General features: G+C 49.5%; 1 protein-coding gene across 4 annotated transcripts in view; it reads right to left on the reverse strand.

The window, feature by feature from the left end:
• MED12 (mediator complex subunit 12) overlaps positions 1 to 14,464 on the reverse strand; it is a 74,517-nt gene that overhangs the window by 29,296 nt on the left and 30,757 nt on the right. For all 4 annotated transcript variants that reach the window (XM_075007409.1, XM_075007410.1, XM_075007408.1 and 1 more), the window contains exons 24-26: positions 7,944 to 8,045; positions 7,395 to 7,508; positions 5,803 to 5,963 (exon numbers count right to left, since the gene is read on the reverse strand). In XM_075007409.1, the coding sequence (XP_074863510.1) occupies positions 5,803 to 5,963; positions 7,395 to 7,508; positions 7,944 to 8,045 (377 nt within the window). The remainder of the gene's footprint in view (positions 1 to 5,802; positions 5,964 to 7,394; positions 7,509 to 7,943; positions 8,046 to 14,464) is intronic.

Here is a 14,464-nt window from a genome sequence, read left to right on the forward strand (position 1 = left end):
GTCCTCTGTGAAAGGACCAGAGTCCCCTGGTGAAAGAATCACTCCTCTGTCTCTCATGCTGTTAAAACACTTCATCTGTGTCCTTGTTAAACAAAACTGCTCCGTTCAAAGGGGAGGTCCTCTCTAGCTTTCTGGACCTCCCGAGAATGCCAGTTCCCTGAAGCCAGGAAGGATGCATAATGGCAAATGTCATTGTCCTCACTGCCATATAAGAGGCATAAAGAGACGCTTATAAAGTTTTCACTCTGAGTTCATCTTTAGCTGATTCTGATGGTCCCCCTGGCAGTTTGTTAAGTAGGCTAGACACCCTATTCCAAGGGAAAAAATCATATTGACAGCAAAGCTTGATAGTTGGCCACCTTCTTTTGTAGGCTTGTGGAAAAGCAAACCTTAAAGACAAAGAGAGAGATTTTTGGGATCCTAACCGTGAGTGTTTTCTAGAGCTTCTTTGCTGTTCATATCTTTCCTGAGCTGTCTGTACCAATAAGAACATCACAGACAGGGACTAAAAAAAATATTCACATGGTCATCCACATCGCAATTCTGCCTGGTGTCACTATGCAAAGCATAAACTCGTAATTTGTGTTGCTTTTCTTGGATGTTTTCTGGTGATACATAAAGAATCTCATGATCCTGCTAAAGATATGCTGGAACACTTTGAATTCATCCTTACAGGCTGAAGGAGGTAGACAGATGACCTCATCAGGAGAACAGGCATACACTCCTGGAGGACCAGGAAGCTCTAGATTAGGGTCATTCTGGTCATTGCCGGTTTCTAATTCTTCATCTTCTAGCAAGGGAGGATAAGAAGCTGAGGGACTAGAGAGCTGAATTTGTCTACTCAGAGAGGAAGAGCTTGGTCAAGTCATGGAGGAGGAAAGCTTCTTGGAGTAAGGGTTCATACCACAAGACCACCCGTGTATCCAGGGTAGTAGGCATACAGGGTAGAGGCCGTAGGGGAAAATACTAAGATGGAATCATATAATACTAGAACTGGAAGGGAACTCAAGAAGTCATCAGTCCAGTCCCCCTGCCCTCATAGCAGGATGGAATACCATCTGTACCATCCCCATTAAGATATTTATCCAATCTGGATTTACATATCTCCAATGATGGAGATTCTATAACCACCCGAGGCACTTTATTCCAGTTCTTAACTAACATCACAGTTTGGAAATTTTTCCCAATGTCCAACCTAAACCTCCCTTGTTGCAATTTAAGCCTATTGCTTCTCGTTCTATTTTCAGAGACTAAGGAGAATAATTTTTCTTTCTCCTCCTTGTAACACCCTTTTACATACTTGAAATCTGCAATCAAGTCCCCTCTCAGCTTTCTCTTTTCCAAACTAAACAAACCCTATTCTTTTAATCTTCTCTTATAGGTCACACTTCCTAGATCTTTAATTATTTTAGTTGTTGTTCTTTGGACCCTCTCCAATTTCTCCACATCTCTCCTAAAATGTGGTGCCCAGAACTGGACACATTACTCCAATTGAGACTTAATCAGAGCAGGGTAAAGTGGAAGAATTACTTCTCATGTCTTGCTCGCAACAGTCCTGTTAATGTTTTCCACAATCGTGTTTTCTTTTTTTGCAACAGCATCATGCTGTTGACTCAGATTTCGCTTGTTGTCCACTACGACCCCATCAGGCAGTACTCCCACCTAGGGAGTCCATTCCCATTTTGTATGTGTGAAACTGATTGTTCCTCCCTAAGGGCAGTACTTTACATTTGTCCTTATTGAACGTCATCCAATTTGCTTCAGACCATTTCTCCAGTTTCTCCAGATTGTTTTGAATTATGACCCTATCCTCCAAAGCACTTGCAACCCCTCCCAACATGGTCTCATATGCAAACTCAATAAGCACACTCTCTCTGTGCCTTTATCGAAGTTCCATGAAAAACCAGTCCTTGCTCGAGCGAAATCCTCTCCATATTTTCCACTGGATTTCTACTGAGCCACCTACATTGGACAGTGGGAGCAGAAAGAATAGGAGCTTTTGCTGTGCTCTCGGGAAGATGATGGGACACAAACTTCTCATGAGAGAAGGAACAGCTCTCTGCGGGATGCCTGGACAGCAGCGTGTCAGACTAGGAGGCGGCACAGGGGCTCATAGCTTAGATTTTTGCAGCGGGGGAGCTCTGGTAGTGGACCTATGAATAGGCTGGCTGGTATGATGCAAGGCTTTGGTGTTAAGCTGCCTGTGCCAAGAAGGCTGAAGCAGACTAGAGGCTAGGAATGTAACAAAGTTCAAAGAAGAGCTAGATACATTCATGGAGGTTAGGTCCATAAAAGGCTATTAGCCAGGGGTAGGAATGGTGTCCCTGGCCATTGTTTGTCAAAGGCTGGAGATGGATGGCAGGAGACAAGTCGCTTGATCATTGTCTTTGGTCCACCCACCTCTGGGGCACCTGGCACTGGCCTCTGTCAGCAGATGGGACACTGGGCTACATGGACCTTTGGTCTGACCCCGAAACGGCCATTCTTATGTTCTTATGGTTTTGGCACCAAGGAAGCACATTGCTCTTCAGTGCCAGAGCACTGGGAGGGACGCTGAGTTGTGGGCAGATGATGTCTGAGGAGAAGTCTCTTGCTTAAGGCTGGGGAGGACAATCTGTTCATGACCTCTCTACTGGAAGTGCTCCTTGTTCCCACTCTCTCTGAACACAGAGCTGGAGAGAAGTGTGACTTATGGGAAGTGGAGCTGAAAGCTGAGCCAGAATGATTTAGTTGGGATTGGTCCTGCTTTGAGCACCAAGCTGGACTAGGTGACCTTCTGAGCTCTTGTGCTACACTAATCTTCCATAGTTCTATGGCCAGCATCTAAGCAGGATGAGACTGACCTCCTCTGAACCTCTCCAGAGCAGAAATAAGTTTCAGGCTGCTTGAAATCTCCAATGGAAACAAATTTAGCCCCTCTTCTCAGTTCTTGGAGAACAAGTACCACATGGAACAGTGCTCTGTTATGAGCCCCTTTCCCAGGCAAATGAGACAGCAGGATGCACATTCATTGGAATGGCAGAGTCACACAAAGGGCATTTCTTGAAGCTTGGAAACTTGGGTCCACCCTGATGGAGGCATATCCCTCCTGCACAAGGGGGAGGGAAAAGAGGGATAGAGACACACTAGTCACAAATTTCCCCTGAAGTTACTATTTTTCTTTTCTTTTTGTAAGCCAATGTACAACTAACCCTAAAGACTACCTAGATCTAATGCTACATCTGGAAATGTAAAGGAAGTGTCACTTGAGGCATGCAGGCACTGCAAGTCTTCCGTCTTGTAGTCAAAGAAGGTAAGAAGGAACTGAGGGGCAGTCGAAACCACCCTCTCTCTTATACTCTCCACTGAAGAGGTCATCAGGGTTTATAGAGCACAGATGTGGCCACAACAGACAGTTATTCATAGAGTTCAACCTCACATGCCTGGACACAAGAAGTGGAATCTGTGTGAACACTCAAAAGAGCTCCTCTTTCTTATCCTTAACACTGCTGACCCTAGGATTTCTAACTGTGCCCTTTTACTTCCTTTATCAATTTTCTATAGTTCTTAGCTTCCAATGTATTTTCATTGCTACCAAATTTCCCTCTTTCAGTTTATATTTTTACAGCTGCTTTCACTTCCCCACAGGCCATGGTTTTACCGTGTGAGGTTTCTTCCACAACTGTGGCTTTTCTTAATCCAAAGTTTCCAATTCTCACACTTCTAGTAGTTTTTCAATTTTGCTGTTTAAATCCATTCTTCAAACTGATGTGACTCATATTTTCAGGTTTGTGGAATTGGTCCTTTTAAGCATGTATGTTACTGGTTTGGACTTCATTCTGTTTACTTATAACATGTTATCAAGTCATGGTCACTTGCATCAAAGCAACCATTAATTTTTTGCTTTACAATCAGTTCCTCTTTTCCAGTCAAGGTTAGGTCTCATAGAATTCCCTTGTGTTGGATTCAACACTTTTGGAGTTAGGAAATGGTCATCGATAGATTGTAGAAATTCCAGGACGTTTTAGTACTGCCAGCATGCGCAAGCCAATATGCGCCACTCAGACTCAAGTCCCCCATGAGGATGTAGTGTTTTCCCCAGTGTGTTATGGATAGGGGCTTAAGAAACTGGACACCCCAGTCTCTCCCATGAAAGAAGGATGGTGTGCACAAGACACAAACTAGTACCCTGTTTTGTGCTTTCTGTGTTAGGAGATTGATCCAGAAACATTCAGGACCATTCCAAGCTGTCACCTGGGAACAAGTACCCACTCAGTCAGACCTAAATAAGTTACAACCATTGGTTTTAACATTCCACGATGCAAACCACCCCTCCAGGTTTTGGTAATACCAGCCAGGTTGAATTTATGTTCTTAAATGAGCAATTGTAACTCTTCATTTAGTACCCAGGAGCCTAGCACAGTATACATGTAGCTAATTAATACACAACAGTACTGCAAGGCATGGGACTGGCAGAATATAAACTTAACAGAAAGCAGGGTTCAAACGGAGACACTTCTCTTCCCAGTCCAGAAAAACGATTTACATCCTGCTGCTGACATTGCTACTCACTCACTCTCTCTCCAGTTTTGGGGAATTCCAACCGCCACTCAAGAGCGCAACTGTGTTTCTGCTACAAATCAGATGTCAGTCCCGTCTGCCATGCACAAAACAGCACTGCCTTCAAAATGAGCAAGTTGGGTTTGGGCACAGTTAAGAAATTTTCTACCAGACTGGAAGTGAACTAGAGAAGGAGATGCTCTTTTAGGACACTCATACTGCAGAGGAATACACAGGTCAAAGAATATGCCCTGGCAAAGAAAAAAAAGGGAAGGAAAATAGATCAAAACTAGTACCCAGGACTGCCTCATCTGACAGCATGAGCTTGGGATTGAAATCTAAGTGCTTCAAGTCTAATGTCAGACGATATTCCCATGGAATAGCTGCACTGGTACCATTATGGATGTCAGCAATGTGTAATTTAGACCAGATCACAATATGGCTGCTGGAGAGCTAAGACTCCATGCAGAGAAGCAGCACCGCCAGTTCTTTTCCTTGCAGAGCTTCCACACTGTACAGGGCACTGATAGAAAGCAGAACTGCTCACCAATAACGAAATCAGTCAAGCAGTTTGTGAGTTCATGAACACTGAAAATGTGCTTCTCATCACCCTGGCTTGGGCTGAGCCTCCCCTGCTACAGCCCCTGCTAGCCAGAGTACCTCCTAGCACACTCACTTCTTGTGACTCTTAGGAACTGGTGAGGGCAGCAGAGAAGGGCAGGTGTCAGGAGGCTTTCAGGACAGGGGAGAGAAGAGCAGCACAGGATTTGAGCAGCGCATGGATGGTGACCAGGGCACTATAAGACTTGACAGCTAGGATAATCATTCAAAGGGCATGTGAAAAGTTAGCAGCTCTCTCTGAAACTCAACAATAGCACAGAAGGCAAGTGAGCAAGGCCAACTATAGAACAATGGAAGAACTGCCAGGAACAGCCCCATTTGACACCCAAGAGCCACCGTATACCACTTCAAATAACCCTCCTTCTGCTGCCTTCTCTCTGTCTTGGGGGCTCCTGACTGCCATCTCACTCCTGGGGAATGGCACTGTGGTGGCACCCACGGCTCAGAGTACGCAGTGCCTGAGCACTCTGAAACCAGTGTGATAGTCAGTTCTGTGCAGCGACTTTCAGTTCCAGCTCCACCATGTGGCAAACCTGTCCTGCACCCCTGAAATGGCGAACATCTGCCCACTGGACTAGGCAGAAGGGCAGCCCTGCCAGCAGCAGGGACTGGGGCAGGGCGGGGCACGGGAGCCAGATTTACCTGCTGACAGATACTCCTCAGGACATACTTGGCATAAATATCCAGGCTGGCTGTCTCTATGGACACTGTCCGGCCAGACTTCTTGGCACCCAGCTCGTCTTCCACAAGGTCATCCGCACCTCCAGGGTGGGAAAAGCCAGAGCCTTTCAGCTCCGCATCCCCTGTAACCGGGAAGGAAAGGGTCATTTAATGCAACAGGAGCAAAAGCCAAAAAGTCAGCCCCAAAATGGTGCTACTCCTCAACTCATCACAGGCCATCCCCTTACCCAACCACTGCCCCACAGCCCTCAAGCTCAGCGCAGACTGTCCTCATGCTCAGCTACTGCCCCACAGCCCCAGAGCTCAGCGCAGGCTGTCCTCATGCACAACCACTGCCCCACAGCCCTCGAGCTCAGTGCAGGCTGTCCTCATGTTCAGCTACTGCCCCACAGCCCCAGAGCTCAGCGCAGGCTGTCCTCATGTTCAGCTACTGCCCCACAGCCCCAGAGCTCAGCGCAGGCTGTCCTCATGTTCAGCTACTGCCCCACAGCCCCAGAGCTCAGCGCAGGCTGTCCTCATGCACAACCACTGCCCCACAGCCCCAGAGCTCAGCGCAGGCTGTCCTCATGCACAACCACTGCCCCACAGCCCCAGAGCTCAGCGCAGGCTGTCCTCATGCACAACCACTGCCCCACAGCCCCAGAGCTCAGCGCAGGATGTCCTCATGCTCAGCTACTGCCCCACAGCCCTCGAGCTCAGCGCAGGCTGTCCTCATGTTCAGCTACGGCCCCACAGCCCCAGAGCTCAGCGCAGGCTGTCCTCATGAACCACCACTGCCCCACAGCCCCAGAGCTCAGCGCAGGCTGTCCTCATGTTCAGCTACTGCCCCACAGCCCCAGAGCTCAGCGCAGGCTGTCCTCATGTTCAGCTACTGCCCCACAGCCCTCGAGCTCAGTGCAGGCTGTCCTCATGCACAACCACTGCTCCACAGCCCTCGAGCTCAGTGCAGGCTGTCCTCATGCACAACCACTGCCCCACAGCCCTCGAGCTCAGAGCAGGCTGTCCTCATGAGCCACCACTGCTCCACAGCCCCAGAGCTCAGCGCAGGCTGTCCTCATGCACAACCACTGCCCCACAGCCCCAGAGCTCAGCGCAGGCTGTCCTCATGCACAACCACTGCCCCACAGCCCTCGAGCTCAGCGCAGGCTGTCCTCATGCACAACCACTGCCCCACAGCCCCAGAGCTCAGCACAGGGCACCCTGTCCCCATCCCAGCCAATGCCCCACAGCCCCTGAGCTGAGTGCAGGACATCTTGACCTCACCACCAGCTGCCACCACCAGTTCATGAACAGAGCACTTAGCACAGGCTCCCTCATCCTCACCAGCTACCAACTCCTGGGCTGCGAGACTCATGCTGCCCACGTATGCCCCAGGCACAGAGCTCCATGCAGGCCAGGCATTTCTCTATTTCACAGATCTCGCCTGCACTTCCCTCAAACTCACTGGGTGTATCTCACAGTCCCATACTCCATAACCCACTTCCTGAATGCCATCCCTCCCCACCAGCACTCCTGGTCTCTCTCTCATGGCCTAGCCAGGACACAGTCCATACCCAGCACGAAGACAGCCTTCAGCACAGCAAAGACTGCTCCATCCACAATTCGGTTCTGGGAAGCAGCCAGCAAGTGGCGGTCACAGGAGGAACGAATTCCCACTGTGGGCTTATCTGCGGAGAGGACAAAGGAGAAGGGTAAATCTCAGCCAGTGAGAAAGGACTCAGCCTTGAGAGCCACCCAAAATGCACCATATCCAGTATGATTGACTGAGGGCAGCGGTTCTGGCTCAGCAGCGGGCTGCCGTGGGTGCTATTCCCTTCCCCATCTGTAACCTGGAACAAATTACATGTTCTGCTCTGGGAAAGGCAGGTAGGGCTCTGAACTCCTGAGGAGTGACTGCCAAAGGGCTGTGCAGCACTGGCTCCCCCGCGTGGAACACAGCCCCAACCTCAAGCCCAGAGCTTTCCAGGGCATCTGGCCTTGCCCAGGGCGAGCCTGGGCTTCCTGTGACAGCAACAGCCCTTGCCTGGGATCCAGCAAGCACAGGTGGCCCCTAGACTCACAGTGTTTGTACTGTGGGGGGCTCCTGTACCCAGCTTACTTACTGCCATCCTGCTGGCATGGGTTCAGCTGTGGTGTCTTGAACAGGTGTAACAAAATCCGACAGGTCAGACGTGCCCCTGGTTCTGAGTCCTGTTCACTGCAGGCTACAGAAAGCAAAGGAATCAACGGTGTTTTTGCAGGAGCAGCGCTTGCCTCTGCTGTCCAGCCACTGGCCTGAACTTCTGCAGTAAGATAGCTCGCACTTCCAGTGGCGGCAGAAGAGGGGCCCGCATTCTAACAGGCAGCAGGGTTAAAGGAAACAAAGGAGTCATACGGTGGTGGGACAGGAAGAGACCTCAGGAGGTCATCTAGTCCACCCTCTGGCCCAAAGCAGGACCAACTCCAACCAAATCACCCCAGCTAGGGCTTTGCTGTCAAGCCTGGTCCTAAAAACCCCTAAGGATGCAGATTCTACCACCCATTCCGGTCTTCACTGCTCTCCTAATATCCAACTGAGGCCGCCCCCCACTGCAATTGGAGACCATTGTTTCTTGTGCTGTCATTTCCCATCACTGAGAACAGCCTGGTTTCATCCCCATTCGAACCCCTCTTCAGACAGCTGCTATCAAATCTCCCCTCTTCTCTTCTGCACACTAAATAAGCCCAGTTCCCTCAGCCTCTCCTTATAAGTCATGCCCCACAGGCCCCTGATAATTTTTGTTGCCCTCCATTGGACTCCTTCCAATTTGTCCACATCTTTCTGTAGTGGGAGGACCAATACTGGTACTTCTTCACACAGTGCACACAACCTGTGGAACTATTTGCAAGGAGAAGTAGTGAAGGCCAAGAATAAAACAGAGTTCTAAAGAGAACTAGAGAAGCTCATGGAGGACAGCTCCAGGGAGGATGACAAACCAGGAGGGGCAGGGATGGTGTTCTGGCCTCTGTTTGTCAGAAGCTGGGAACTGGTGAGAGGGTAGATCACTTAATGAACAGAGGCTGATTACCTGCTCTGTTCATTCTCTCTAGGGCATCTGGCACTGGCCATGGCCAGAAAACAGACCTTGAGGGTCAGACGGCGCTTTGCTCAGATGCAGTATGGCTGTTCTTATGAGGGTGATCAGCACAGGCTCTCCAGGCCCCAATCTCCACCTGCCATTGAACGTGTTCTATGCTGTTCCTGCCTGCTCAGCTTCACAGTGCTGCAGCCAGGGCAGAAGTCAGCAGGGCATAGCTGGGGGTCAGATGGCTGGGGCCTGGAGGATTTGGAGCTTGCCCCCCACCCTGAGGGAGGGGATAAGCATGTGTCTTGGATGCGCCCGTGACAGACCAGCGAGAGTGACCTACGTCCAGAATAGGGATGTAAAATCACATTTAATCATTTAACTGGTTAAACAGTAGGTTTAACCAGTAAAAAAATTAAAGGCGGGGGGGAGGGGGGGTTGGGGAGGTGCACCATGGACAGGGTACTTCAGCCAGGCTGGAGAGGCCTATCCAGCTGCCCTGCTCCCCCAGCCACTGCAGATGGAGACTGCTTTGGCCAGGCTGGTGCACCCCCTCCCCACTGCAGCCCTGTGGAGCTGAAGCAAACCCCTACTCACAGTGGGCAGAGGGCTGCTCCAGTCCCTACTGAGTTAGCCAAAACTGGCAGATGAAGCTTACTAGTTAACTGGTTAACTATTAACACCCCAGCCGAGAATATAACATACGCTGTCACATTTCAAAATTCAACACCCAGAGCGAGGCATATGGGTCATTCACACATTTCTGAGCTCTCATTTGGGGCTGTCTGTAGACTCCAACATGCAGCATGGCACTGGTAGAGTCCTGTGTGAACACAAAATTAGTATCCACATACAATTTCGATCCACAAGAACTGTTGTGGGATATAAACAGATATCTGTGGACTTTCAGGGCTTTGACAGCATCATGGGTCACTTTGCACCAGTGATGCAGGGCTGTGCCAAGCCCCAAACTGCCCCCTCCTTCTTCCCATTGACTCCTGCCCTATTACCTGCTCCACCTCTGCTGCACCTCCTGTCTTGCTTGGGGCAGGGAGACTGCAGTCCCGGATGCTTTCTAGTCTGGGATCAGACTCTCTTTGGCATCTGGAGCAACTCTTAATGAATGTGACCCAGAAGGGACAGACAGTGACTATAACTACAGGGCTCACTGCGCAGAAGCACATGGCCACCCTCCCTTCTGAGAGCTGTAGTCTACCTTCTCCATTCACGCAAATGGGGGACTACAACTCCCAGAATACCCAATGGGTTATTGCCGGTGGCATGATTCAGATTGCTGAGCTGGAACCTGAGGACTGGGTGAGAGCTGCTCTGTTCGGGTGAGCGGGTGCTCCTGCAGACCCCTGCTTGGATACAAAATTTCTGTCTTCATCTGAGCCACAAAAACGGCCCATGTATATCCACAGATTTGCAGGGCTAGAGGCATTGGGGAAGAGCACAAGAGTAGCCCCAATGGGTCAGATCCATGTAACTGCTCTTTTCATCTGAGAATGGCCTATTGTGTCACTGTGCACCTCAAAGCCGCACCCTGGAACCACCATATTCACCTGAGTCATACAATTATCATGTATTTTCCAGCAGGCCCTGTAAGACGTATGGAAAGTCACCATCTGCTGAAACCCACTGTTCTGTCAAAATAGTTATCCAGGTAGTGGTGTATGAAGTTGAGCTTTCACTGTATGCGTCTGAGAGAAATATATTGTGAGCTTGCTAGTGAGGACAGAGGTGGTGATCCACACCCAGGACAGTGTTAAATGCCCATTGATCAGCAGGGGAGTTGTAAATAAGGTCTTTCCAGGACTGTAAGAGGGCTATACAAGAGGGCAACTGTGAGGGGGCATGGCAAGGGCTGTACAAGCATCACCCAGCGGGAGTTCGCTAAGCTCTGTCTCAGCAAACCCCCAGGACAGGTCTGGGCTAGTGTGTTTTGGTTCATAGACTGAAGATATAAAAGAGGGGGAAACGGCATCTTGCTTTTGCCTGTCTATTCCCCCGTCCTCCGCTGGAAGCAACAAGAGCACTGGAAAGAGAAAGAACTGAACTGAGGGCCTGTCTACACTATGAAATAAAGTTGAAATTAATGAAGTTTAATTTTTAACAGTGGATTTTATAAAGTCGAAGTTGAGTGTCCGCACCTAACACAAAGTCGACTTAGCGCGCCCCCACTAATCGCCAAAGTTTGACTGCTGCAGCGGCGCATTCTGGGAATGTATCCCACAGTCCTGTGCCCCTTTGCATTCTGGATATTTTTCACTCCTGCATTATGGGGAAAAATTCCCTGCAAGTGATTGCACGAGTGGGATGTCATCTTCCCACACTGCATTTCCCTCAAAACAAACGGCCATTTTCAGAAGTCTTTCCCCAATGAGGTATTTTTGAGTTGTCTGAATCACAGAACTTTTAAACAAATATGCCCCAAGAGCACCAACCGCCATCTTCCTAGATTGCATTGTCCTCATTCCCCTCCCTCTGAACCCAAACAGCCAACTTTCAGAAGGAAACTAGGAAAAGTGGGGAATCCCAAAGGGCACTGGTGTCCAGAGGTTAGCATCATTCAGAACGGAAAGACAGACAGAATTCCTTGCTTTGTGGTGGTGAGGCTCTCTTCCCCTGTTGAAAATCGTGTCAACAGGCACCTGGATAGCAAGCAACACGGTAGGGAGGTAATGCCAGAGGGCTTAGGTGTGTAGTAAAGTAACTGCCTGCATGTGAGAGGGAAGGAAAGGAGAGAGCACATAGTGCAGCCAGTCAGACAGCTGTCAATCCCATGTATTCGCGTGCCTGTGCCATGCTAACAGGAACCACAGTGGCTCCCCCTCCGGTTAAAGGACACCTGTAAATTTTCTGCACTCAGTATGGTTATGCACCAGTGTTCCCCCCTCTAGGAATATTTTGCCTGCGAATAGCAACAGTGCCCTTCCCTGTCCTGTGTCATGCTAACAGGAATTTCACTGGTCCCCTATGTGTTGGGAGTAAAACCTGAAATACTTAAAGGACTGACTGTTCATGCCTCAGAATGGAGGGCGGCCACATGTTTCAGGTACAGTCTTTATTTTATATGGAGTCGGGATTATGCGGAGTCATTCTGATGCAGCAGGTCTTTCCCACCCTTTCAGTTTACCTCAGAGACTCTCGGGGGTTCCCAGCAGGGGCACGGTTGCAAGGGTTTCCCGCCACAGGGGAAATACAAGGCCAGCACCGACCATTCTGCAGGGCTGCCTATGCAAGTGGCAGTGTGGTGCAGGCTTCAGTCAAGACCAGCGGCAGACACCGCAGGACTCCTACCAACACCCCAGCTCGTCACCTTGAGATCCATCGCCACTCATAACACCCATCAGCCGTGATCATCTTATTTGCTACTCACCATCCAGCGATCGCCCTAGTGTTCCTCCCTGCGGACTTAAAACTAGTCCAAAGGTTGAAGGTCCTAGGCAACCGACAGGAACTGGGAAGAAGGGTAATATAAATGCGCTCAGCACATGCGGGTACTGGTTTGGGGAACTGATTGTTATGGTTTTTAAGGTTTGTGTTAGTTACTGTCTGTCTCTCTTCTGGTCTGCTCTGTATTTTATTGTAAGTCATCTCTTAAATAAACCGCTCCCTCTTTGCTTTCCATACTACTGTTTCCTTTCTGTACTGGTTTGGAGGGTAGTTGCCAGGCGATAGACAGTGGAATGCAGTAACACCCAGGCTAGAGGACGGCTCTTGTTAGGGGTCCCAGTGCAGCCTTATCCATCTTAGAATAAATTCTCCACCTAACGTACGGAAAGAACACCACTGTGTTGTGATTTGTTGAAGAGCCGCCTTGAATTCAGGTCAGCACCCAACTGGACTGGCAAAGGTGCTCAAGGTACAATTATCTATGGGCCTTTCCCAGTTCTGATTGTGCCATGCCAACAGCTACCTCAGTGGTCCCCGGTGAAAGAACACCTTTCACTGGGCAGGGCACCAGGGGCAGGGAGCAGCTTTTCCCCCTGTGAAATGCAGCAAACAGGACTCTGCAGAGACTGCGCAGCTCCCCTGCACCACACACTTTGGGAAGTAGTAGGGGGCAGCCCATAATATCTATTTGGGGGGCTGGCCCCCCAAACCTTTGAGGTGCCTATTAGCATGGTTCAGGCACCAGGGTCTAGGGGGCCAGCTCACAGTATGACTATTTGCAGGGCCAGCCACAAACATATTTGCAGCAGCAGGAGACTTCCCACAGCAACAGCCATCTCCCAAAAATCTTTGCCATTGGACAGGTGTGTGTGAGACTTTCCCCCAGCAACAGACAACCACCAAATCTTTCCTGCCTTTGAAGCCTTCACCAGGCACTAGCCAGGACGTGACGCTGTTTGAAGCACGGACAGCAATGCACAGCAGGAATGTGTTTTAAACCAGAAGGTGGACTAGCCCGATGGTGTGGCTGGGCAGGGGAAAGACCCCGACTGCCTGGTGCCCATAAGAGAGGGGGGCTGCCCCCACACAAATGTGACTCGCAGAAAAGAAGTTTCTCGGCCTCTCATAGAAGCATGACCCCCTCAGACAAGCCGCCATGTGCGGTGTTGGGGTGGGGGCTAGCTCGCCAGATGAAATGAGTCCCTGGCTCTCCTGATGGCTCCATGCTGGAGCTCTGTAAAGTAGCTACATGCAATTGACACACTGATGAGAAACCAATTAATTCAAAATGCTGGGCTTCCCATTTCCTACCTCCTGCTCACCTAGGGTGATGATGTGACAGGACACCTCAAGGGGCACTGCAGGACACTTTCCGGGGCTCATAAAATCAATTTTAACCCGGGTTAATCTACCTGTTTTAGCTCGACACTGCAAATTCAATGTTTTGAGTAATTTTGTTGGGAAGTCAGCAGTACAGAAATCTGTGTTACAGCCACAGAACTGACTTATTGACCACTGGGATGGAGACAGAGCTTACAAAACCATCACACAGAGCCTTCAATTCGACTTCATCTCCTAGTGTAACCAGAACTGAGGAGAATGGCCCCAGGCTTAAAGAGGAATCTGTGTATTAAAAATATGTATTAAGACGTATTAAGAACTGTAACATCCAGTGGGGGTGAAAAAACTGCTTGAGCCAAACCCCACCCACTGTAATACAGCTGAAGACTTAAGACTCTGCAAGTACCTTTTATTCTCTCTGGTAATGACCTCTGACCTTTTCCACTTCCTACCTATAAGCAATGCAAATCTTTCTGTAGTTAAGAAATCTATTCAGATTTTACCTGGAATAGTGAGTTTGAAGTGCACGGGAAATATCAGCTCAGTTTACACAAGCTAGTGTGTGTTCTCCTCACATTGATGGAAGTGCAGACTGGGTAACAAACTTAGACTGGTCAGGTTTCTGCCCAGGGAACATGGCATATTCTGGTGTGCAAGGCCAGGCACCTGAGAGATTTGCTGGTGCCTTTCCCTTTGTGATTCATGAACGGCTTGTGGAGCTTCAGGTAATCAGGGTGAGTGATAACAGTGCCTGGAGGGGTTTTGCTGCACTCACTAACAAAATATTGTGAGTCACAGCACAGACTGGAGAATTAAGGGGTCACTGTGGTACCCAGTTC

Source organism: Carettochelys insculpta, chromosome 13, assembly GCF_033958435.1.
Source record: "Carettochelys insculpta isolate YL-2023 chromosome 13, ASM3395843v1, whole genome shotgun sequence".
NCBI classification, from domain to species: Eukaryota; Metazoa; Chordata; order Testudines; family Carettochelyidae; genus Carettochelys; species Carettochelys insculpta.